Source organism: Notothenia rossii (genome assembly GCF_949606895.1).
Source record: "Notothenia rossii genome assembly, chromosome: 8".
In the NCBI taxonomy this organism is placed as follows: Eukaryota; Metazoa; Chordata; class Actinopteri; order Perciformes; family Nototheniidae; genus Notothenia; species Notothenia rossii.
Genome location: NC_136906.1, coordinates 39,906,448 through 39,929,978, shown reverse-complemented (window position 1 = coordinate 39,929,978; position 23,531 = coordinate 39,906,448). Strand labels below are relative to the sequence as shown.

Genomic DNA, 23,531 nt, shown 5'->3' with positions numbered 1-23,531 from the left:
CAATAACTAACTAGACTCTGGTTATTAATAATAAGCAACAGCAATTCTAATTGAGGCTAAAAAACATTATCGTTGATCAAAATTGCGCAGGTCTGCGCAGGTCTCGCTTTTCTCAAACAAGCCTAGTACCATTAGATTCACAAACCTGAAACATCATCAATTTCTTCAGCTGCTGATACTGCTGCTGCTGCAGCTTGTGGCGCCTGCTTCAATGAAAATAACTTTCTAATATCTATAACTTTATAGGCTATTAGCTTAAAACTCGTCAGGCTCTAGGAAGGATCACTTCTTCTTCAGGACAGGGAAGGCTACGCAGTACGCAGGCTAATGTCGCACAGTGGCTGCCTCTCTGGTGGACTCCGGTACTGCACATTACTCCCGAGACATTTTCAACAAAAAAAAAATATATATTTTTTTTAAGTGAAACATCCGGGGCTTTTCAGAAAGAAATGGGTAAAAATGGTCGCTTAACGTAAAGTAGGCCTACAACCTGCATCAGCACCCTCAAAAGTCGGCACAAGAGTAGACCGACGCAGTAAAGTTCTACACCGCCTGACAGCAGACATGAAACAATAATTTAAAACAAGACGTAGCCTATAGACATGCAAACATGCCGCAAGCTCATCCATCAGATATGAATCCCCCCTCCCCACTGAGCTCGGTTTAATGTGCATAACTTTGGGCAAGGTTCATAGTTTTAAATATTGTAAATCAAGCAACTGTCGGACTTACGCTCTTTAAATACTCACAGTATAAAAAAAACACGCTAAACACAAGTCAATCAATATAAACACACCTTATGATTTTCATGGCTTTATCCTAGCTAACACCAGTGAATGACAATGTTTACAAATTGACAGCTTTATTTACGTTGCTCGTTGTAACGGCAAATGTGAACTCTGCTTTTTGCAAACAATGCGTCTTGTGATAACCTGTAACTATGACGGACATTTGATGATATTAAATAACTTTAAATAACTTTTAACTTGTAGAGATGTTCTCGGGACAGAACCAGCTTACTCCTCCGATGCGGGAAGAAAAAATGGTAGAACCCATCCCCCCTCCCCCCCATCCTTTGTTTAAAAAAGAAAAAGCTTTAAAAACATGTTTTAATAAATATATTTAGCAATTTTTTTCTGCTTTACATCTTGTCCATTAAAGTGCCATATTGTTCAGGTTCAATTGCGAAACTATTAAAGTACGGGTTTGAGTCGAACCATATTCATTTGTGAATAAAATATTTGTAAATAATAATTAGAAGCTGAGTAATCGGCTGCGGAGCAAGCTGCTGACGTATGTGCTCATTGGGCGGAGTTACAGAGACAAACAAAACTTTTTTCTTATTTCTTAACATGATTGAGACTTATAGAACGTACACCCCTCAAGATTAACATAGTTCTACATGATTGATTCATGTTTCGACGAGAAACATGAATAAATTATGTTTCATATATTAAATGCATATTTGCAAATTGAACAACCCCACTTTCCCCTTTTTTTCAGTGCATGATGGAAAAACCAAAAGCTCATCTGTGTGGTGGTTGTTAATATTGTTTTATTTTTTGAATGTTGTTCAAAGAAATGTGTTTGTCTTTACTGACTATTTGTTTTAAAATGTTATGATAAATGCTGTAGATATAAGAGATTAGGATGGATCCTGTAGAACAGTGGTCACCAACCTTTTTAAGCCCAAGATCACTGACCTCGGCCTAGGTGAAAGGCGAGATCTACCTATTGCAGAATTGAGTGAAAAAGACGGCCCAGACAATACTTCTAATTTGAGGCCTTTTATATAGGCTAATTGCATCTGAATTACTGTTACAATGAAGGCTCCATAATCAGCTCACGGCATATAGGCAGGGGTAAAGTGCTATTGGGGGGCGGACAAGGGGGGTCCGGGGGGATGCTCCCCGGGAAGATTTTTTTTAAAATATTGAAGTTGGAAGCATCAATCTGGTGCACTTTGAGAGCAACATGAAGAGATCTATGGATACCTCTCTCAGCACCCATATGAAACAGAACTGTAAACAGATTTTCTTTTTCTTTATGGATATTTTACAAATCACATTAAACTTTATTCTTGTTTTACTGCCATATAGTAGGCTAGTTCATACCTGTTTTTCATTTATTCTCTTATTGTTTGTATAACTATAATGATCATATGAAGGTGTGCCGCGGAAATAATCTTTTGAATAATTTGTGACAAAACTGTTCTAAACACTCAAGAGTCCTTTAGCTCACCTGAGCCCCTCAGTCTGACAGGAGAGGACTCTCCTCCAGCTTGTTGTGGAAACAGCTCCTCATGTCCGTTAGTGCAGCTAGCTAACCAGACGCTAACATCACGGTCCCCGCTAGCACCGGTCCCTCTCTCTCCCTCACTCCCTCTCTCCCTTACTCCCTCTCTATCACACTAAATGCGCTATCGCCACACACACACAGAGCCGAGCTTGAATGACACAAGCACACGTGTATTTCCATGCAACTCTCTGATTGGTCTGGTGTGTTGCCTCTGTTGCGTTCACCGAACACGGGAAATTACAGTCCTGCCGTCGTCTCTTGTGTTATGATGAGGTTCACGTAAAGCACGGTTAATGTATTATATTATTGAGGTGTCTCAAATATACGTCAATCAAGTGGCACCTGCTAATGGGGTGGTGGATGATAGGTTTACATCTAAAAACGTATTTTTCAAACATTATTATTTTTATTTTATTTTTCTTTCTTTTGTTACTTTTTTTTTAACGGTCCGCGATCTACCCGCACCACACTCGCGATCGAGTGTGGTGGTTGGCGACCACTGCCAGAAGAATGTACGACATGACTCTATTCACATGAAATAAATAATCTTATGTACCCCTTGAGCACTAGGTAGATTAAACAGAAAACTATAGCATGTAGTTTAAACAAAACATTAATGTGGCTTTAACAGGTACAACTGAAATATACTGAGTATATTAAAAGCCTAAAATGAACATTAAATGTCATGTTGGTGAAACATAGGATAAATGAATATACCTATATTAAAGGAAATATTTACATTAACATAACAATTTCATGTTTCTTTGATATAACATAGATGTGTGTCTCTAACATAATGGAATAGTTTTGAGTACACATGATTTTAATATGTGCAACCGATCTCCATGTTTTTTATTCCTTAAGTCCAACAGACTTTTTACAGTGAAGCTTCAATAAAGAAATCATAGACATGTTTTTAATGTGTGCAACCGGTTTCCATATTAAAATCATGTTAATCCAACTGCCTTTTTTTTCAGTGTAGATGTGATCACACCTCGAACAAAGGGAGGCGGGAGTTGGCTAATTAGCATAATTGGGGGCGGGCCCACCTGTCACTTTTTATGCATACTAATGTGATTGAAGTGGTATCAGTAATACTACTATTGTAAATTCACAGTAAATTACTGGCAACTCCTACATTGCTTTCACAATAGAAATGTAAAAGTACAGGCCCTTGTTGTAATGCATGTACAACAAAATGATTTAATTCCCCAGTAACATACTGTAATATCACAGTAATTCCTTAGTCATTGAAGCTGTGAAGTTAAAGTATACAGTTTTACCTTTACAACAATGCATTGTAATATCATGCAGGGCACAACGCTAACTTTTAAAAGTAGTTGCCAGGCTGGCAACCAGGCATCAGCTTTTGGTTGCTAAAACTGAAAATACGGTTGCCATTTTTAGTCACCTTATATTTTAAATAACTAAGATACTATACAGTTATACATCAACTTAATAATGAACATGTGACACAAAAGAATGTTCAAATGCTTTACAATAAGTAATCAACACAATTATTTGAAACCTAATTTGTAATAAACGTGTCCACCCTCAATTGCTGGTATACTAAATACCAGTAGTGCAGCTGTTGTCATGTTCTTCACAGATCACTCACAATGAATTGAGCAAGTAACTAGTGTCTTGGTCATCCGTTGTCTCCCTTTCAAATGTGGGTATTCTTCACCTTTGTGCTGACCCCCACCATAGATCCATTGGCCCTTCAGCATTGAAGTCTTGGATTGGCCAGACTAATACATTTCTAATGTTAAATACATGAAAAACATTCACATTTAAGAATGAGATATTAATGACTAATGCTGTAAATTATTATTATTATTATTATCAAATGTTTACCCAGACTTAGTGATTGTTCGACAGCTTAATTGCACAGCCAGCTAAACTAAATGATCAGCTCTGATTCTTTAACAGAACATTCATTTAAGAACCACCAGAGCAGCTTTCTCTATTTCATACTGGGAGCAGAGGCTTCTCACAGCTCATTGGTGGATAAGTCCTTTCTCCCCATCCTGATCCTTTAATCCCCTCACAGTGTGTTCAAGTGTTTTTCATGCACCTTCTCTTCAGCAACTGCAGATATTACCACATTCTTTACACCAGGATTAAACCTTTCTTTTACGTCTAATTTGGTCATCAGCCTTCTGTAAATATGACAATAAGAAGAGCCCGTCCAGACCGGGTGCAACATTTCCGTCCCCGCATGCACTGCCTTAAAAAGGTGGGTGGACATCCTCAGCATTACTGGTTTATTGTGCGCTTGCTGCTGGCATTTTATTCATGATAGTTTATTGGAAATTTCATTTAGAAAGTGGACAAGTTTTAAATATACATCTATTTTTAAATGATTTTAAAGTTTAATTTAGATTGAACAATTCTGGATTATGCTGAATTGAGCTTTTATTGAGGTAAAATAATATGAAGCACAGATGATGAGAAAGAAAGAAAAACAGTATAGAAACAATGAGCTTGTTAGTAACTTTACCCTACTCAATTTGTTGTCAGTGTTTTGTCCTTTGTCCAGTCAAAAGACAGATCTCAATTAGTAAAAATGTTATGAATTTGTTTTAACATATGATTTGTTTGCCACCAAAAGAGCAAGGGCTTGTTAAAGATCATCTCTCATTGCACTTTAAAGCCAATTGACTTTGCTGCTTTGTGCCAGGTGTCTCTGCAGGGGAAACACAGGCTACACCTTCCCTGGAACCAGTTATCAGCTTCAAACCCACTAAGAGTTGGAGGCAAAGGACAGATCAGGGACAAAACCTTAACAGAAAAACCATAACCATTTCTCTATTTGATTGAGGCAGACAAATAGAGAACATTTTAAATTACATGTGGAATGTAATTAATTACATCACAGAAATCACAAAAGAGTTATAAATCAATGTGTGCTGAACTTTGTCTATGTTGGAACACACGTCATTGCATGACACTGTATGATTTACTAGTATCTTTTCCATTCCCAATATCGGCCCGTCCACACGGCGGCGTGTGTTGAAGCTTCAACGCTTCATCCCATTCACTTTGAATGGGGTGACGTCACGCTTCGCCGAACTGCATTGTGGGAGCGTCGCTACGTATTGCTCGCGTTGCTCGCTTCAAAAGTTGAGCAATGTTCAACTTTTGAAGCTTCGACTGAAGCGTCAGCCAATCAAATCATATACTGTACCAGTACAAGCTCTAGCCAATCAAACCGCGTGCCCTTGTGTCCGGGGCGGGAGATTCATGTGATTGGTTGTTGGTCGAGTTTCAGACACGCCCACCTGCAAGCTTCAACGCACTCCGCCGTGTGGACGCTGCGTATGTGTTATGTAGTTGTCTATATGTGTAGCAGACAATGTGTCCGTATGTGTAAACTGTTTCTTATATATTTAGTATGACTTTTTTCTTTTTTGAAATGTATATTTTAGTGGGAATGCTGACACAGCAATGCTGACACAGCATTCCCACTATTTGTTATGCTAAGCACGAAATTCTTTATTATTCCGCCGGGTTATTTTGCGCCTCTTCTTCTCCCACGTTGAACATCGCAGAAACTCCGTTCAAACATCAAAACGTTCAGCTCGGTCGGAAATCAATGGCTATTACTTTTATCATTCATAAATTTCATAATTCCAGAGATACATCCCATAATTCATCCCATTTTTAACACGGAAGTCAATGGAGAACTCTTCAGACTTCAACAATCTTCATGCAACTTCAACTCCTAACTGCTCCTTCATACTTTCACTCAGAAACCTCATTCCAACTTTGAAATGTAACACATCTTTCTGACCTTATTCGTGTAACACAACTTTTAAATCTGATTCTTCCTCTTAGAGATATTAAACATTGTTCAGACCTTGGTAAAGAGGCCTTCTTCAGATTTTAGAGTGCGTGATGTCACAGCTAGAGTGGAGGACAGATTTAATTTTGCCTTCATATTTTATTTTAAACCTGCCATAATTCCCAACGTCTACATTCCTGAGACAAACCTAGGAAAACATCTCGTAGCTTGAAAGATAAAAAAAAGATTAAACAAAACAATTAAGCAAAATGCCTCTTGAGGGCATGAAGTGACAAAAACGTTCAACATGTCTCCATTAAACCCCATTGTAAGTTCAGCCTCATCTTTCCCCACCACAGCAGCCGCACACCTTTAGTTAATCTGCCAAAAGGCCACATTATTAACCCGAAAGTACACAAAAAGTACACTGCAGATGCTCAAGTTCCTTGACATGCTTCACGCTTTGAAATTTCACCGATATCTGTTACGGTTTCTGAACAAAACGTTCACATGTAACAGGTTTATCTCTCATTCAGAACAATGAAAATGCTCTCCCCATGGAAACCTTTGATCTCTGGACACGTCGTTAGCTCAAATATAAACATATGTGTCATTGATGAAGCCATATCTAGGAGCTTATATTATTTAATAGTTATCCATTTATTTTGTTGTTCTTTTTTGTTTATGGTAAATCTTCCTTTTAATTCTTATTTAAGTTTATCAAATAAGTACTATGCCTCTGTTTTGTAAAGGCAGCCTTTGGGCCCCGGGGGATGGGAGACCTGCTCATTATAAATCTGGGAAACAGGTGGTAGTGCACGGCGCACCCGGTAGGCCTATGGTTTTTTACCATCGGGTAAGAACGAAGAAAAATGCTTGTATATGTGTATAATAAATTGCACTAAAACGACTTTTGCTCGGACCTTGATTTTACAGCGTAAGATTCGCTGACGGGTGCCTCAGCGGCACTTTGCTTTGAGTTATATTTCTTTCTTAGATTTTTATGATTTTGGCGGCTTTACACAATGCTTTGGAACATGATGATGTCATAACTCCAACTGACATGCTCAGAGCAGCAGACTTCAGATAATGGTTAATGGTCCTGCCCTCAACAGCTCTACGTCAATTATGGGGTGTCATCATATGCCGGGTTTGGTTACGATGCAGCCATCAACGCATCTAAGCGTATTATGGGATGTCATCAAATGCCGTTGGCATGGCGACAGATTATTCGCCATGAAGTTAGTTCAAAAGTTTGCACTTCAAATATTCTGCTGCTTTTCCAAGCCTTTTTACTTTATTTTCTTCTCTCATCACACATTCAAGCCCCCAGTGTTCATGTATCATTTCAATCTAAATTCTTCACTTTCTTCTTACACATTACATTTCAGCATAGCAGTTTAGCATCAGCTTTTCAGCATAAAGCACTAGCAATTTCTTGTATTTGTTTAACTGGGAACCTAAGTCTTGAATGTACAATATATGGCCCAAAGAATGATCAAACATTATCAATGTGAAGAGTTCACAGTGTTGACGTTGTGTCAAAGAAGTGTATATATATTTATACACTATATACATGTATATGTTGAAGAGATATTCTGGAATTAGCATGCTAAGTGACTCAAGCTCTGACTAGTTTTGTATTGATCACGTGTTCCTCTAGAGGCAATAGTGAGTCCAGTTAGCAGTGTAGGATATTATTTCCAAGACGTGAGCTGGCAGGAGGATATATACAGTTACAGTACATTATTTCACGAGGTGGAACAAGTATTGACACTTGGTGACCTCGCTATTGCTTGCTGTTCCTTTACATTTTTCATTTAAAATTGACACATTTTTATGGTGGCCGACACGGGAAACACGCCTCAATGGCACCAAACATTTTCATTAAGAGAAACACAATGCAGCTTCAGAGATGAAACAAATATAAAAAACAAAAACATGCCAAAACGCAGGCAAATCTCAGTCTTCTTGTGCATCACTTTTTTATAGTGAGGCTACCTAAAATGTAGCATGTCAACTGCATTTTCTTTAAAAAGAAAGAGCCATGACATCATGGCATTTTGATCACACAAAAATAATAAAATAAAGCAATAAAACCCTGAATTACTATAAAAACCTTTCTCACTGAAATGCAACAAGCAATATCAGTGTAACATTTAATCTACATTACTGAACAAACTACACAAAAGCCCTCCCTGTTGTTGTTGTTGTTGTTGTTGTTGTTGTTGTTGTTGTTGTTGTTGTTGTTGTGGACTTCAACTGAGTTATTAGTACACAGAAGAAGCTGAAACATGAGTTTGTGTCTCCTGCTGATGTCCCGGTGCTCTGCTTTCAGCTGGAGGCCGTGGTGGTGGAGATGCAGAGCGGGGTGAAGGGCTCAGAGCAGAAACTCAACGTCACCACCATCCCTCATGTGATCACTGGTGAGCCTGACACACACACACACACACACACACACACACACACACACACACACACACACACACACACACACACACACACACACACACACACACACACACACACACACACACACACACACACACACACACACACACACACACACACACATGCACATGCACACACACGCGCGCGATGACATTATATAAAAGGGTTGTGTACAACCTGCATGCTTACAGTTGGAGAAAGTGCAGTTTCCCTCTGCTGTACTGAGTGTTGTAGCCTTATTTGACTTATCATTTAGTTTTATGGCTCATACACTCAAAGGTAAAAAGAAGATTTAATACCACTTTTAAATAATGTATCAAGGTTGTTTATTTATTTTCTTTAAATCTAGATACAAATATTTAAAAGACAGCATATATATTTTCACACATATTGATTATTATTGTCGATTAAGCCTGATTTTCTGCAAACTTCTGACCCCGTTATGGTAATTAAAACGCTTTTTGTTACCATATTTAGATCAATCCCTAAATGTGACATCCTTTTAAAATTGTAATGATAATGTCACTTCCGAGAAAAAGACAGAAGATGACTGGTTGAACGTAAAACTCTAATATACTGACCTGCCAGCCATGATGGCCCTCCATCATGCTGAGCGAGTGCAGACACTGACAGGCTGCCTGCTTTCTAAGCTGCTAATACAGGCTAAATACAGCAGCTTATTATTGGATGAGATCTGGAAGGTGCTTTAGCCAAAGTGGCTTATCACTCCATTCTAAGAGCAGCGAGGGAAAGGTCAGCAGGTCAGCATGGATATACAGTATGGGCTAACCCCCCCACCTGCTACTGTGAGAAGCAGGTGGGAAAATTATGTGTGGTGCAGAAGCCAAGCAGTGTGATTCATCTCCAATGATTGTTACCCAAAGTTACTCATTCATGTTGTCATGTCTCTGGCTGATGCTGCCTGGTATTTTGTCCCTCCAGCGTCCCTACAATCACTTCGCTTTACACTGTCATTTTCTGTCAAGTTCACAGTAATTAAAGGCGTTGGAAACACATTATTGGACTTTACATTTAGACTTAGGCCCTGTGTGACATATGGAACATTTACCTACAGATAATACTTTTGCTTGGAAACTTAGTTTGGGAATTCTCCCTTTGCCATTGTTTTTATTTTAAACATGATGTCTTTCAAGATTGCAAAACACAATTTCTTTTTCCAACTACATTAAACAATTATTCCAATACATCATAAAAAGTCACATAAACATCACTATTCATTATATTAATTCAAAATTGAGGGCATTATGACCACGATACAGAAAAGAAAAAACAAACACAAACTATTCAGCTCATTAACATTTTGTGGTTAATGTGACCTGGCATCAGTTATGTCCTTTAAATAGGCTTCATCATTTTCATGCTCAAAGAATGCTTATAGAAGAATTATTTGAATAACTACATGGCAAAAAATGATAATACTAACACTTTTATGGCGAACTGTCTATCAATGCAACATTGTTCTGGACCAACATTATGTGACAAACATTTTATTTTGAGCGTGGAACACTGCATAGCCTACACATACGTTTATCCACACAATGACATACAAGGTCTGGAATAACATTTATAGAGTTGCCCAAATAATGAATTCTCTTTCATTTATCCAGACCAAAACTTAATGACACTCCCATTAGCATATGCTATAAAATGCCAAATGTTAGCATGCTAACATGCTAAACAAAGCCCGAGTGTCAGGATTCTTGTGTTATATCACGTTTGTAGTTTTGTGTGTTTGGGTTTATTTTGCTGTTCTCCCTGTCTTGTTTTCTTCCTGGTTTATTGTCTGGTCCTTTTCCCTGCATATGCTATATGTCTTTTTCCTCCTGTCGTTAGTTTCCCTGGTGTGTCTAGTTGTCTGATTGTGTTCACCTGTGGCCCGTGTTCTCATTCATAACACTCCGTTCGATGTCTCACTATGGGATGCGCCTCAACGCGTATGCAAACAGAAGCATCAATCTCATTACGCCAATCCTGATTGGCTGGTGATCTTGACGTCTACGTCAGGGAATCCACCCACCCAATAAGTAGCTTGTGCTACGACGCAGCGTCATTCAAACACCTCTTCTCGCTTCAGAGCACATTTCGAATTATCAGTAGCCGGGCTAGCTTAACGGTCCACAGACTGAACCCAAAGCTAACATTCGGTCGACGGGCGCTTGCCGGTTACTTTTTTGCTTTGCAAGAAGACTGAACAATATTAACACACCAGTTAATATTGTAATCTACTTCGCCGTTTCTTTCTTTCGAAATTACGGTAAGGTTTGATTTTTTCTTCAAGCTAGTAACATACCTGTTGCTAGCTTTTCTTCCCTCAACACCGACACCACGGTAGCGAGGACGTTCTCTTTTCTCACTCACACCAGAGGAGACGGAGATAAAAACAAAAGGTATTAACACACCAGTTAATATTCTTTAAAGAATAAAATCTACACCGTCGCTTTTTCCTTTCGGATTAACGACAAGGTTGGATTTTTTTCTCAGTAACGTACCTGTTACTAGCGTGTCCACTCCACGCCGACACCCCGGCGAACAAAGATGGACCCTTCTCTCCCTCACAACAGAGGAGTCAGGGACTCGGAGACTCGGAGGCTCGGCTATGCGGCTGCAGGTTTAAGATCTCAGGCACAGGCTCACACCAGGTCTGCTCGTCCTGCCTCAGGCTGGAACACGCCCAGGAGGCTATAGATAACCCCGGCTCAAGCGGGCATTGTGCCCGCTTCACCATTAAGAGCCTCCGCCGACGACTAGCACGCCAAGCTAGCTTGTCGGAACAGGACCCCCTCATGTCCGCTGATTCGCCGGCTGGCAATCAAGACATGGTGGCGTCCGCCGCAGAGATTGAGCCCCGCGCTGTGTCAGGCTTGGGCTCAATAACAGCGACAGCCGCTGAACCGGAGCCCCGCGCCGTGTCAGGCTGGGGTCCGGTGGCGGCAAGAGCCGCTAGAGCGGAGCCCCGCGCTGTGTCAAGCTGGGGCTCTCAACTGGACCTCACCATGGTTCCACCTGCGGAGGATATCCTGGAGTTGGACTATATGGAGGAAGAAGAGGATGCCTCTGAGTTCCTCCTGTCCGACTCGGATGAGCACGAGGATGACATCTTCGTGTCATCGGCTCAGGCTGCAAAGCCGGGAGCGATGTCCGCTCTCCCGGGCGAAAGCACACCAGCTTCGCCCTGCCTAAGTATGGACTTGCAGGCCGTGTGTCAACGCGCTGCGTCCAGGCTGGACATCCCATGGCCTGAAGTGGCCAAGGAGACCTCCAGATCTCGCTACGAGGGGAAGCAATTCCCCCAAGCAGCGAGGACGAAGAGGCAGCTCCTTCCAGTCTTTCCGGAGATGCTGGACGAGGTGTCGGTCTCGTGGAGAGACCGCCCTTTCGTTCCCAAAACGGGGAGGGAACGGAATTCGGCCTATACTAGATTTGAGAGCTCTGAATAAATATCTCAAAAGATAAAAATTCAGAATGCTCACTCACACATCTCTGTTGCGTCTCGTGCGCCAAAACGACTGGTTCACACCAGTCGACCTGAAAGATGCGTATTTCCACATCCCAGTATATTACCCACACAGGAAATATCTGAGGTTCGCCTTTCAGGGTGTCTTCTACGAGTACAGAGTACTTCCCTTCGGTCTGTCTCTCAGCCCGTGAGTGTTTGTACGGTGTACGGAAGCCGCGATAGCCCCATTAAGACAACAGGGTATTCGCTTGGCAACTTATCTGGACGACTGGCTGCTTCTCGCACAGTCGGAGCAAGAGGCTATTACGCAGACGAATGTCCTCGTAAAACACCTGCTCGATCTGGGTTTCGTAATAAACACAGAAAAGAGCATGTTGTCCCCAGCCCAGACTGTACTCTTCCTTGCCCTACACCTGAACTCGGTGCCCTTTACAGCCCGCCTGTCAGCAGAAAGAGTGAAAGCCGTCAGAGCTTCCCTTGCTCATTTCCGGCTACGCAAATATGTTCTCTTCAGATCATGTCTGCGGTTACTGGGGCTCATGGCGTCAGCCATCCTGGTGGTACGACTGGGACGCTTACACATGAGGGAGTTTCAGCGCTGGGTAGCTGCCCTCAGACTGGACCCCGCGCGTCATGGCGCGCGGAGAGTGATGGTCACTGTGAAATGCGTAATGGCACTGCGCCACTGGCTTCACCCGACTTTTCTAGTACGGGGCGTGCCTATGGGTGCTGTCCTATCGCGGAAGGTGGTCACCACAGACGCATGTCTGACGGGCTGGGGGGGTATATACGAAGGTCGACCTGGAGCAGAGACCTCCAACGGTCACACGTAAATTATCTGGAGCTTTTAGCGGTGTTCCTCACCCTAAAACGCTTTCTGCCTTTTCTCAGACGACATCATGTCCTCGTGAGGACAGACAACACGACCACAATATCGTATATAAACCGCCAAGGGGGTTTGCGTTCTCTCCAGTTACACATGTTGGCACGCAAACTGATCTTATGGGGCTGCGGACGTCTCCTCTCTCTGAGAGCGACACACGTACCAGGAGTGATGAACCTCGGGGCAGATCTGCTGTCCAGAGGTGCACCACTATATGCAGACTGGACTCTACAACGAATGGTTGTGAGTCAGCTGTGGGTGCGTTACGGCCGAGCCGCGGTAGATCTGTTCGCATCAAAAGAAAGTGCTCAATGTCAGCTGTTCATTTAAACGCACCGTTAGGCGTGGACGCGCTCGCGCACGTTTGGCCTCCGGTCCTTCTGTACGCGTTCCCACCCCTGGCTCTGATACCCACAACTCTGGCCAGAGTGAGAGAACAACGCCACACACTGATCCTGATAGCTCCGCACTGGCCTGTAATGTACTGGCTGGCGGAGATATATCAGCTGCTGTGCGGGCAGCCGTGGCAGCTCCCACTACGCAGGGACATACTGTCTCAGGCGGGGGGGACGATCTTTCACCCACACCCAGAGAGCTTGGCACTATGGGCCTGGCCCGTGAGTGGTACAATCTGAATACAGTGGGGCTCCCTCAGATGGTGATAAACACTATTCAGAGTGCAAGAGCTTCCTCCATCAGGACTGTCTATGACTGTAAGTGGAGGGTGTTTGAGGAGTGGTGCCTTAAGAAAGGACACATCTCTTTTCAATGTCCTGTCGGGGTGATTTTATCATTTCTACAGGACCTAATTGATAAACACAGAGCTTTCACTACGATCAAAGTGTACCTGGCTGCTATTGCTGCATTCCATGTGGGCTTTGAGGGAAAGACGGCTAGCCAACATCCTTTGGTCTGCCGTTTTATGAAAGGGGCTCGCAGGCTCCTCCCTGTTTCCAGGTCACTGGTGCCCTTATGGGACTTGGCAGTGGTTTTAGATGGGCTCACTCGACCTCCATTTGAACCCCTGGAAGAAGCTGACATGAAACACCTGTCACTGAAGACAGGGCTGTTACTGGCTTTGGCATCTGCCAAGCGAGTCAGTGACATTCATGCGCTCTCTGTACATCCTTCATGCACTCAGTTTGCCCCGGGGCAAACGAGAGTGTTGCTGAAGCCCAACCCTGCCTTTATACCTAAGGTGGTTGGCTCATGTACCCCCATTGACATTGTGGCATTTCCTCCGCCACTGTGTTCCTCTGAGGAACAGCGGCCGAATTTGCTGTGTCCAGTTCGTGCTTTACGCACCTATATGGACAGGTCAAAAGAGTTTTGTTGCAATGACCAACTCTTTATATCCTGGGCTAACCCTCAGAAGGGCAAGCCCGTTACCAGGCAACGGCTCTCCCACTGGATTTTGGAAGCGATTGCTCTGGCTTATACGAGTCAGGGTTTGCAGGCACCAACGGGCCTGCGTGCTCATTCTACTCGTGGACTGGCTACATCCTGGGCTTTGTTCAAGGGTGTTTCCATCCAGGACATTTGTGCAGCAGCGAGCTGGTCCTCACCGCTCACTTTTGTCCGCTTTTACAGGCTAGATGTCTCTGCTCCAAGTGTGGCCCCGCGCAGTGCTGGGCCCCGTGTTGAGACAGGGTTCTACCTGTTAAGATCTGGTTGTTTTGGTGATTTTCGAGATAAGCATGTCTAGCACTACGGGAGTTTCAATATCCCATAGTGAGACATCGAACGGAGTGTTATGAATGAGAACTATAGGTTACTTACGTAACCCCAGTTCTCAGAGTAACATGAAGTGAGATGTCTCACCGACGGCCCTTCTTGCTAAGGCGAAGCGAGAAGAGGTGCTTACTTTGAACGACGCTGCGTCGTAGCGCAAGCTACTTATAGGGTGGGTGGATTCCCTGACGTAGACGTCAAGATCACCAGCCAATCAAGATTGGCGTAATGAGATTGATGCTTCTGTTTGCATACGCCAGGCCTATTCAACTGGCGGCCCACGGGCCAGATGCGGCCCAGAACCAACTCCCGAGTGGCCCAGCCTCCCGTAGCCAAATTCCTACACTAGTACAGAACATGAACGCAACACTCCGTGTTGCATAGAAACCACCAAACCAGAACGCAGCATGTTTTTTGAAAGTACATCTAGTGGTGCTAGTAACGGTGGTCCTATGATAGCAACTCTAAAACATGTCTCTCTCAACTCTGAAGCGTAAACAGAGACAAAACGGTCATTTATCTTGTGGAGCAGATGATCCAAGTCAAGCTGGTCCTTTTCGCGACCAACTTGAGCACGGGTCGGATGCTGCATTTTCCGACGCTCCCCAAACACATCACATCTCCGGCACAAATCACGGATGTGATGACAGATTTCATTGCGAGGTTGAAAGAGAACTTTGCCGGTCGATTATGGACTTGCTCTGCCCACAGAGGTGATGATGGGCTTTGCCAGAGACCCCTTCACTGTTGCCATAGAGAGGGACGTATCAACCAGAGCAAAGGAAGTGGTCCCCTGCATCAACAAGGGGAAATATACACTTGAACTTATTGACATGCAGCGCACTAACGGGCCAGCGAAGTTTTGGAGTGATGTCAAAAAACAGCAGTTCCCTAATGTTCAGAAAGTAGCGATCTCTGTGCTCAGTATGTTTGGATCAACATACACATGTGAATCAAGCTTTTCACACATGAACTCAATCAAAAGTAGCACTCGCTGCTCCCTGACTGACAGCACTCTTCACCAAAGTCTTAGGATTGCATTGTCATCCTATGAGCCAAAAATCACTGCTCTTGTTCAAAACAAAAAATGTCCCTTCTCCCATTGAGAAAGTCAGCGATGACAAATCACAAATGAGGTGATAGTAAGCACCTAGTTTACTATAGTAGACGTGTAGTGTAGTATTCATTCATATAGTTACCCGTGTCCCTTGTTATGGGTTTGTGCAGCGCCATATAGAGTCTATACGGCGCTGGGTTTGTGCACTGAAGGGTTTGACAGTTCTTTCTGTATTCATTTAAATGCACTTTGTAATGGGTCTGGGTCAAATGTGACCAAAACGTATGATTTTTTTGTTATTACTTGAAAAGTGAAAAAATATTATTGCTTCAGTACTACCTCTTTGTGTTTCATTCGGAGCTCTTTAGCTGTTTTTTTTGTATGTGAGGACATTTATTAAGACTGCTATTATTTTATTCAGTAAATGCACTTTGTGATGTGCCTGGTTCAAAAAAACTAACCTGAATATTTGACTTCTAAAGCAAACAAATGTAATGCTGCAACTGTGCACTTTTTTTTCAGATTCTGTTAAATTAATGCTAATTTGTTGTGTTTTTATGCACTTTTTGACCTACCTTTGTTAGATGAACAATGAATAAAAATGGCATGTTTTTCATCGCAGTAATATGTGTTGGTTTAAAATGTGTCACTACCCGCTTTTTACAGGCCGCTGAATGTCTGGCCCAGCTGCATTTTGTAGTTATAAAATCTGGCCCAACTGAATGTGTAGTTGAATAGCCCTGGCATACGCGTTGAGGCGCATCCCATAGTGAGACATCTCACTTCATGTTACTCTGAGAACTGGGGTTACGTAAGTAACCTATAGTTTCTCCTCCCCTGCCCGGCTGTTTCTCGTCTTGTGATTACCCCTCCCTGTATTTAGTCTTGTCTTTTCCTGTGTTCAGTGTTGGTTCGTCTTTTGTTTGTGACTGAGTTCACCGGTGAGTGTTCTGTTTTGTCCAAGTTATTATTTTATCTTTTAGATAAAGGCAATATCAGTGTAATCTGCATTTGGGTGATGCTTGCTTCACCCACCGTAACAGTACGAACTAACCAAATATGGGCCCAGCAGATCCTTTTGAGCAGGAATTGTTGGAATTTACCTTTTCTTTGGCTATCTGCTCTGATCGATGGATGGGATCGTCCGGGGTTCAGCAGCGAGAGGCTGCTCTGGCAGAGGTGGGCCAGATAAGTATGGAGAAACCAGGCTTGGTGAGATTCTTACCTGGCTGGATTTTGGAGTTCCTCTCGGTGTGTTATCCCCTGCCTGCTAGCCTCAGGCATGCTAGCTCTCTGCCTCCCAATTCCCTTTATGACACCACACGCATCGGTGTGGTCCGTTTGGAGTCAACCCTTGCTTCTGCCCCAGCTCCTGCTCCTGTCCAGGAGCCGTTCTCTGGAACTCGTCTGGCTTTTGGAGGTCCACGAAGCCTCCAAACGGCTCCTAAAAGAAGGAGTCGCAAGGCCAGGCTAGCAGCCCGAGCCCCAAGAGCCATGGTTCCGGCCCCAGTTCTGGCCCCAGCAGCCATGGTCCCAGACCCAGTTCTGGCCCCAGCAGCCATGGTACCAGACCCAGCAGCCATGGTTCCAGACCCAGCAGCCATGGTTCCGGCCCCAGTTCTGGCCCCAGCAGCCATGGTCCCAGACCCAGTTCTGGCCCCAGCAGCCATGGTCCCGGCCCCAGTTCCGGCCCCAGCGGCCATGGTTCCAGACCCAGCTCTGGCCCCAGCTGCCATAGTCCCATCTCTAGTCCCATCTCTGGTCCCTTCTCTAGTCCCTCCTCTAGTCCCTTCCCAAGTCCCCCCTCTAGTCCCTTCTCTTGTCACTTCTCAAGTACCAACTCTAGTCCCTTCTCTAGTCCCTACTCAATTCCTTTCTCAAGTCCTTTCTCAAGTCCCTCCTCTAGTCACTTCCCTAGTCCCTTCTCTAGTCCCATCTCTAGTCCCTTCTCCAGACCCTCCTTTAGTCACTTCTCTAGTCCCTTCTCAAGTCCCAACTGTAGTCCCATCTCAAGTTCCCTCTCGAGTCCCCTCTCCAGTTTCTTCTCAAGTCCCCTCTCGAGTCCCCTCTCGAGTTCCCTCTCCAGTTTCCTCTCAAGTCCCCTCTCAAGTCTCCTCTCGAGTTCCCTCTCAAGTCATCTCTCGAGTCCCCTCTCGAGTCCCCTCTCCAGTTCCCTCTCCAGTTCCTACTCAATTCCCAACTCAAGTCCCTACTGAAGTGCCGTTGGAGGTTCCGCTGGGGGTCCTGCCATCCCTATGTCCTGTCCCGTTGGAGGTCCCGCCGACTGCTCCTCTGCCGGGGGTCCTGCCAACCCTGTGTCCTGTGCCGTTGGAGGCCCCGCCGACTACTCTTCTGCCGGGGGTCCTGCCAACCCTATGTCCCGTGCCGTTGGAGGTCCTGGCGGGGGTCCTGCCAATCCTGTGTTCTGTCCCGTTGGGGTTCCCGCCGACTACTCTCCTGCCGGGGGTCCTGCCAACCCTATGTCCTGTCCCGTTGGGGGTCCCGCCGACTACTCTCCTGCCGGGGGTCCTGCCAACCCTATGTCCTGTCCCGTTGGAGGCCCCGCCGACTACTCTTCTGCCGGGGATCCTGCCAATCCTATGTCCTGCTCCGTTGGAGGTTCCGTTGGGGGTCCTGCCAGCTCCATGTCCAGTCCCGTTGGCGGTCCCGCCAACTACTCTCCTGCCGGGAGTCCTGCCAATCCTATGTCCTGTCCCGTTGGGGTCCCGCCGACTACTCTTCTGCCGGGGGTCCTGCCAACCCTATTTCCTGTGCCGTTGGAGGTTCCGCTGGGGGTCCTGCCAGCTCCATGTCCACTCCTGTTGGAGGTCCCGCCGACTACTCTCCTGCCGGGGGTCCTGCCAATCCTATGTCCTGTTCCTCTGGGGGTCCCGCCGACAACTCTTCTGCCGGGGGTCCTGCCAACCCCTTGTCCTGTTCCGTTGGAGGCCCCGCCATCACTTGTCTCGCCGGGGGTCCTGCCAACTCCTGGTCCTCTTCCGTGGGGGATCCTGTCGAAGCCTGTCCCACCAGCTCCGGCTCCTGTTCGGCCAACACCGGGTCCTGCCCGGCCTCCGGAGCTGTCTGGTCTTCGCCCTCGAGCCCGGCCCCCTGAGAGCCGCGGTCTTCGCCCTCGGGCCCGGCCCCCTGACTCTTCCTGCCGGGGCCTTCGCCCCACCATGGACTCTGCCTTACCCCCGGGCCGTCCGCCCGAGACCCCCACCTTCGATTCTGCCTTGCCCCCGGGCCGTCCGCCCGAGTCCCCCTTCTCGGCTTCTGCCTTGCCCCCGGGCCGTCCGCCCAAGATCCCTTCCGGGTCCTCCGCTGTGCTCCTGGGCTGTCAACCCAAAATCCCGTCCTCCTGATCCCCTCCACCCACCCTGGTGGCCTAGTGATGCGTGGCCTAGTCCCCTGCCCGGCTGTTTCTCGTCTTGTGATTACCCCTCCCTGTATTTAGTCTTGTCTTTTCCTGTGTTCAGTGTTGGTTCGTCTTTTGTTTGTGGCTGAGTTCACCGGTGAGTGTTCTGTTTTGTCCAAGTTATTATTTTATCCTTGAAATAAAGGCAATATCAGTGTAATCTGCATTTGGGTCCTGCTTGCTTCACCCACCGTAACACCGAGTGTGTGCAGTGTGTGAGCTTCTCTCTGTTTCATCACAGGTAAAGACATCATTGCATGGATTACCAACAAGATGAAGTCCACTACAGAAGGTATATTACAATAAAAATCCAAGATTGGTTTCTAAAAACATGTCACTCCACATGTCAGTTATTTCAATCTAAAACGTATCCTGCTTTTTCGTCTTTTGTTTTCTTAGTTATGTTCTCTGTGTTTTATATGTTTGTGTTATGTGTAACGTTGCTGCCTTCATGGCCAGGTCAGCATTGAAAATGAGATTTTATCTCGATGCTTTTATCTGGTTAAATAAAAACGTATCCACATGTCATTGACTGCCTCATCATTAGTTTCTCCCCACTGTGTGGTGCAGAGAGTGAGGCCTTTGGCACCATGTTGGCGGCCTACGGCTACATCTACCCTCTGCAGAACCACAGGAAGCTGGTGATGTGCAACGACTCCAGCCTCTACCGCTTCCAGGTACTGTACTCACTTCTTCTTTTGGTGCCTATAAGAATCCTTGATGCATTATTTTAAACACATTAGGGTACAGGATTCAAATAGTATAGCTTGCCTTTTTTACAAGATTGTCCACGGCCTTACCTCACCTCCTCTTAGACAGTTTATTATCATGCGTACAACTGCAACTAGGATAACAAGAGGTGCAGCGAGAGGAGATTGCGTTATTCCACTCAGGAACAGTTCTTTCAGTCAGTCTTCATTTTCTGTTAGAGCTGCACAGAAATGGAACTCAATCCCATCTACAATCAGAGACCAGACTACGTTTAGTTTATTTAAATCCCAACTCAAAACATGGTTAGTGAGGAATCCGTTCTGTCTACTCTGCCTGTGTATTTTGTTTTGGTCATGTATAAGAGTCTACTGGCTCCATGTGTTCTGTAGCAGAACAACCATCTGCAGTTAAAAACCACCATAGTTCCATATAAACCTTACATTGTAACATAAAGCTGCTCATGATACACAAACCGTGTTACAAGCCGATGTTGCACAATGAATGTAAGAAATGTAGGAAGAAAATAAAACTGGACCGTAGCCGAGCCTGAAGCTAACAGCAAAAATAATAATATTGCTATGTTCATCTTGTGTACAGCAAAGATCTGAACTATGCAGTGTGTGCATCGTTTTATCAGATGTTAAGGTGTTCATGCAAATGTTATTCATACATCTCTTGAAGATTACAAATGCTGACTTTCTAATCTAAACCCTTTCAGACCCCATACTTTTGGCCCACACAGAAATGGGTTGCAGAGGACTCCGACTATGGTGGGTGCAGTCGTATTATTACCGAAAGATAACCCTAACCTTTCTGTAGACTGGACTCTCATGTGAAACTGGTGTTTCTAACGGATTATGGTTAATAACATCAATTGTACACTTCGTACATCTTTTGTTTGTCTGCCTGCAGCCATTTACCTGGCAAAGAGGAACATCCGCAAAAAAGGCATGCTGGAACCCTACGAACAGGTTTGTGTTTAACAGCAAGTATAACAGTGACTGAGTGTGTGTTTGCGTAAAACAAATGTGCTGCTGTCGTATGTATGTATGTATGTATGTATGGCAGTGGCGAACCGTGTCTCACAACTGGACCTTCTATAGACACACACACACACACCCTCCGCCGCCGCCGCCGATTCGACCCTGATCCTGATATCGTATAGCTTAAGGGGGAAGGACAGCCGTGAGCATATAGGAAACCCCCCCCCCGGGGTCTAGACACTGGTTCTGATGTTGAATATCTGGATTTAATGAGGAGATGAGATGAAGAGGAGGTGTGATGAGGTCTTAGGTTCGCTCTCCTGGGCACAGGATATGATGAAAGGAGGTGGATGGGGTGGAGGCAGGCCGCAGCATGAACACCTGAAATCACAGCTGAGAGGAGAACCATTTCAAAGTTTGGCTGTAGCATGCTGATTGGCTGCTGGAGATTGAGGGGAAATGTAATAGGTTAAAGAGAACGCCCGTGATGAGCTGATTATAATTATGCATCTGCGGAGTGAATTCATGTATACCCAGTCTTCCTGAAATAACTTCATATGGTCTCTTGATTCTTCCCTCACAGCAGCATGATTGTCTCTGTCTTTGTGTTTTAAACAGGCACATTACAACCACCTCCATGAATGGCTGAACCACAAGTGGGACTTTATCGTGATGCAGGCCACTGAGCAGTACAAGTATGTGAGGGGGCATTTTCATTAGGAGACATCCTGTGTACAGCATTAAACTTGTAAATGTATAATGTTAGTGTGAGCGCTCTGGCTCACACTGGGGTTTCAAATGATGGAAGGTGGGTTGTGAAAACAAACAAAGTTTATTGCAAAAATATCCGGGTGGCCGAACAACTCAAAAATATTTAACAATAAAATCCTCCTCTATTCCGTGAGGCGGCTCCGTGTAGGTCGGTCCTCTCAGGACCCAGCCGTACTGAAAGAGACCAGAACCAGGTTACCAGCAAGCTTTTATTTAGTGACTTATTACCTGATTCTGATGAGCTGTCGAGCCTCCGGCTGAGCCACTCCCATCAACCACGGCCCGCTGCCACAGTTAGAACAGTATTTGATTCTGGATCAATGAGTATAAATTACGTTTCATTTCAAGGAGTTTGCTACATGGCAATTGAAACTTTGGGTGAGAAAATGTGTTTTAAAACATTTCTGTGGGAATCTTTAAAGTGTTTTTAGTCATTTTAAATGTAGACCAATCTGTTTAACAGAGTCCCGCAACAGACTTTGACTCTGTTGAAATATAATATCACTAAAAAGATAGATAAACTACCCCTACTGGGAAACCATAGGGGTCTAAACACAATGAGCTTTAGATATGTTGATTAATGAGCTGCTCTGTGTGTGTGTGTGTGTGTGTGTGTGTGTGTGTGTGTGTGTGTGTGTGTGTTTGTGTGTGTGTGTGTGTGTGTGTGTGTGTGTGTGTGTGTGTGTGTGTGTGTGTGTGTGTGTGTGTGTGTGTGTGTGTGTGTGTGTGTGTGTGTGTGTGTGTGTGTGTGTGTGTGTGTGTGTGTGTGTGTGTGTGTGTGTGTGTAGGGCTGGTAAGGAGAGGAAGAAGCCGGACCGTGTGGTGTTTGACTGCCAGGAGAGAGCCTACTGGATAGTGAACAAACCACCGGTCAGTGTGTGCCTCGTTCCACACAGTAACTTTCCATTAGGATATACACACAGTTTATATTGTAATCGTGTTACACACTGTACTGTATGGGTAAACGGGGTAAGAACACTTAAAGATCTGTTTAGGATCAACAACTGGACTTAGTTTAACACTTGGGGAAGTCAGTAAAACAAAAAAACATCATTTAAGATTTACAGTGTTATGTTAGAAATGTATAGTAGGGTCCCCAGCACATAGAAACTGCCGGATGCTAACCTGCATAAATTGAGCATTTTCACAATTATTATAAGTTGCATTAATTAACATTAATAAGCATATGCAGACAATAGTCAAAAAATGGCTTGGATGATTGTGACCGTTTTGGTGTGGTTTTTGAGGTTATTGAGGATGCTGCTTGTATTTCTGACATTTTCAGGATCGTAAATGGCAGTTATGAGTCCCCTAAGACTCCACTATAAATATGGCCACTTTCTGGTTAAAACTGCAATTTATGATACTGAAAATGTCATAAATGGATCCATCATCCTCAGTAACCCCCAAAACCAATCAAAAACGGTCACAATCAGCCAAGCCATTTTTTAACTCTTGTCTGGATATACTTATTAATGCTAATTTATGCAATTTATGCTAATTGCGCAAATTGCCCAACATATGCAGGTTAGCATTCGGCAGTTTCTATGTGCTGGAGACCCTACTATACATTTCTAACATAACACTTTGGGGTTCTCAACATTTCAGGGTTCACTACATATGACTCTATTAGCTGGCAAACAGAACATCATCTGCATCCATCATTCACTGTGTGTGTGTGTGTGTGTGTGTGTGTGTGTGTGTGTGTGTGTGTGTGTGTGTGTGTGTGTGTGTGTTTGTCCAGCGTCGTACTAACAGTGCTATGGACAGCGGTCTAGAGCTTCTTATTGATCCTAACTCGGATGAGGTAACAGGTCAGTATACACCCCCCCGCACACACACACGCACGCACGCACGCACACACACACACACACACACACACACACACACACACACACACACACACACACACACACACACACAAACTCTCTCACACACACTCTCATGAAGTGGATTGAGGTCA

At 44.6% G+C, this 23,531-nt stretch overlaps 1 protein-coding gene across 4 annotated transcripts in view; it reads left to right on the top strand.

Annotated features, from left to right (window-relative positions):
* Positions 1 to 23,531, top strand: part of rgs9a (regulator of G protein signaling 9a) — a 73,035-nt gene that overhangs the window by 6,394 nt on the left and 43,110 nt on the right. For all 4 annotated transcript variants that reach the window (XR_013801440.1, XM_079643687.1, XM_079643685.1 and 1 more), the window contains exons 3-10: positions 8,424 to 8,511; positions 19,345 to 19,395; positions 19,674 to 19,780; positions 20,533 to 20,584; positions 20,727 to 20,785; positions 21,416 to 21,492; positions 22,357 to 22,438; positions 23,313 to 23,375. Coding sequence is in view for 3 of the 4 variants with exons in the window: in XM_079643687.1 (XP_079499813.1) it covers positions 8,424 to 8,511; positions 19,345 to 19,395; positions 19,674 to 19,780; positions 20,533 to 20,584; positions 20,727 to 20,785; positions 21,416 to 21,492; positions 22,357 to 22,438; positions 23,313 to 23,375 (579 nt within the window). In the remaining variant the exon portion in view is untranslated. The remainder of the gene's footprint in view (positions 1 to 8,423; positions 8,512 to 19,344; positions 19,396 to 19,673; positions 19,781 to 20,532; positions 20,585 to 20,726; positions 20,786 to 21,415; positions 21,493 to 22,356; positions 22,439 to 23,312; positions 23,376 to 23,531) is intronic.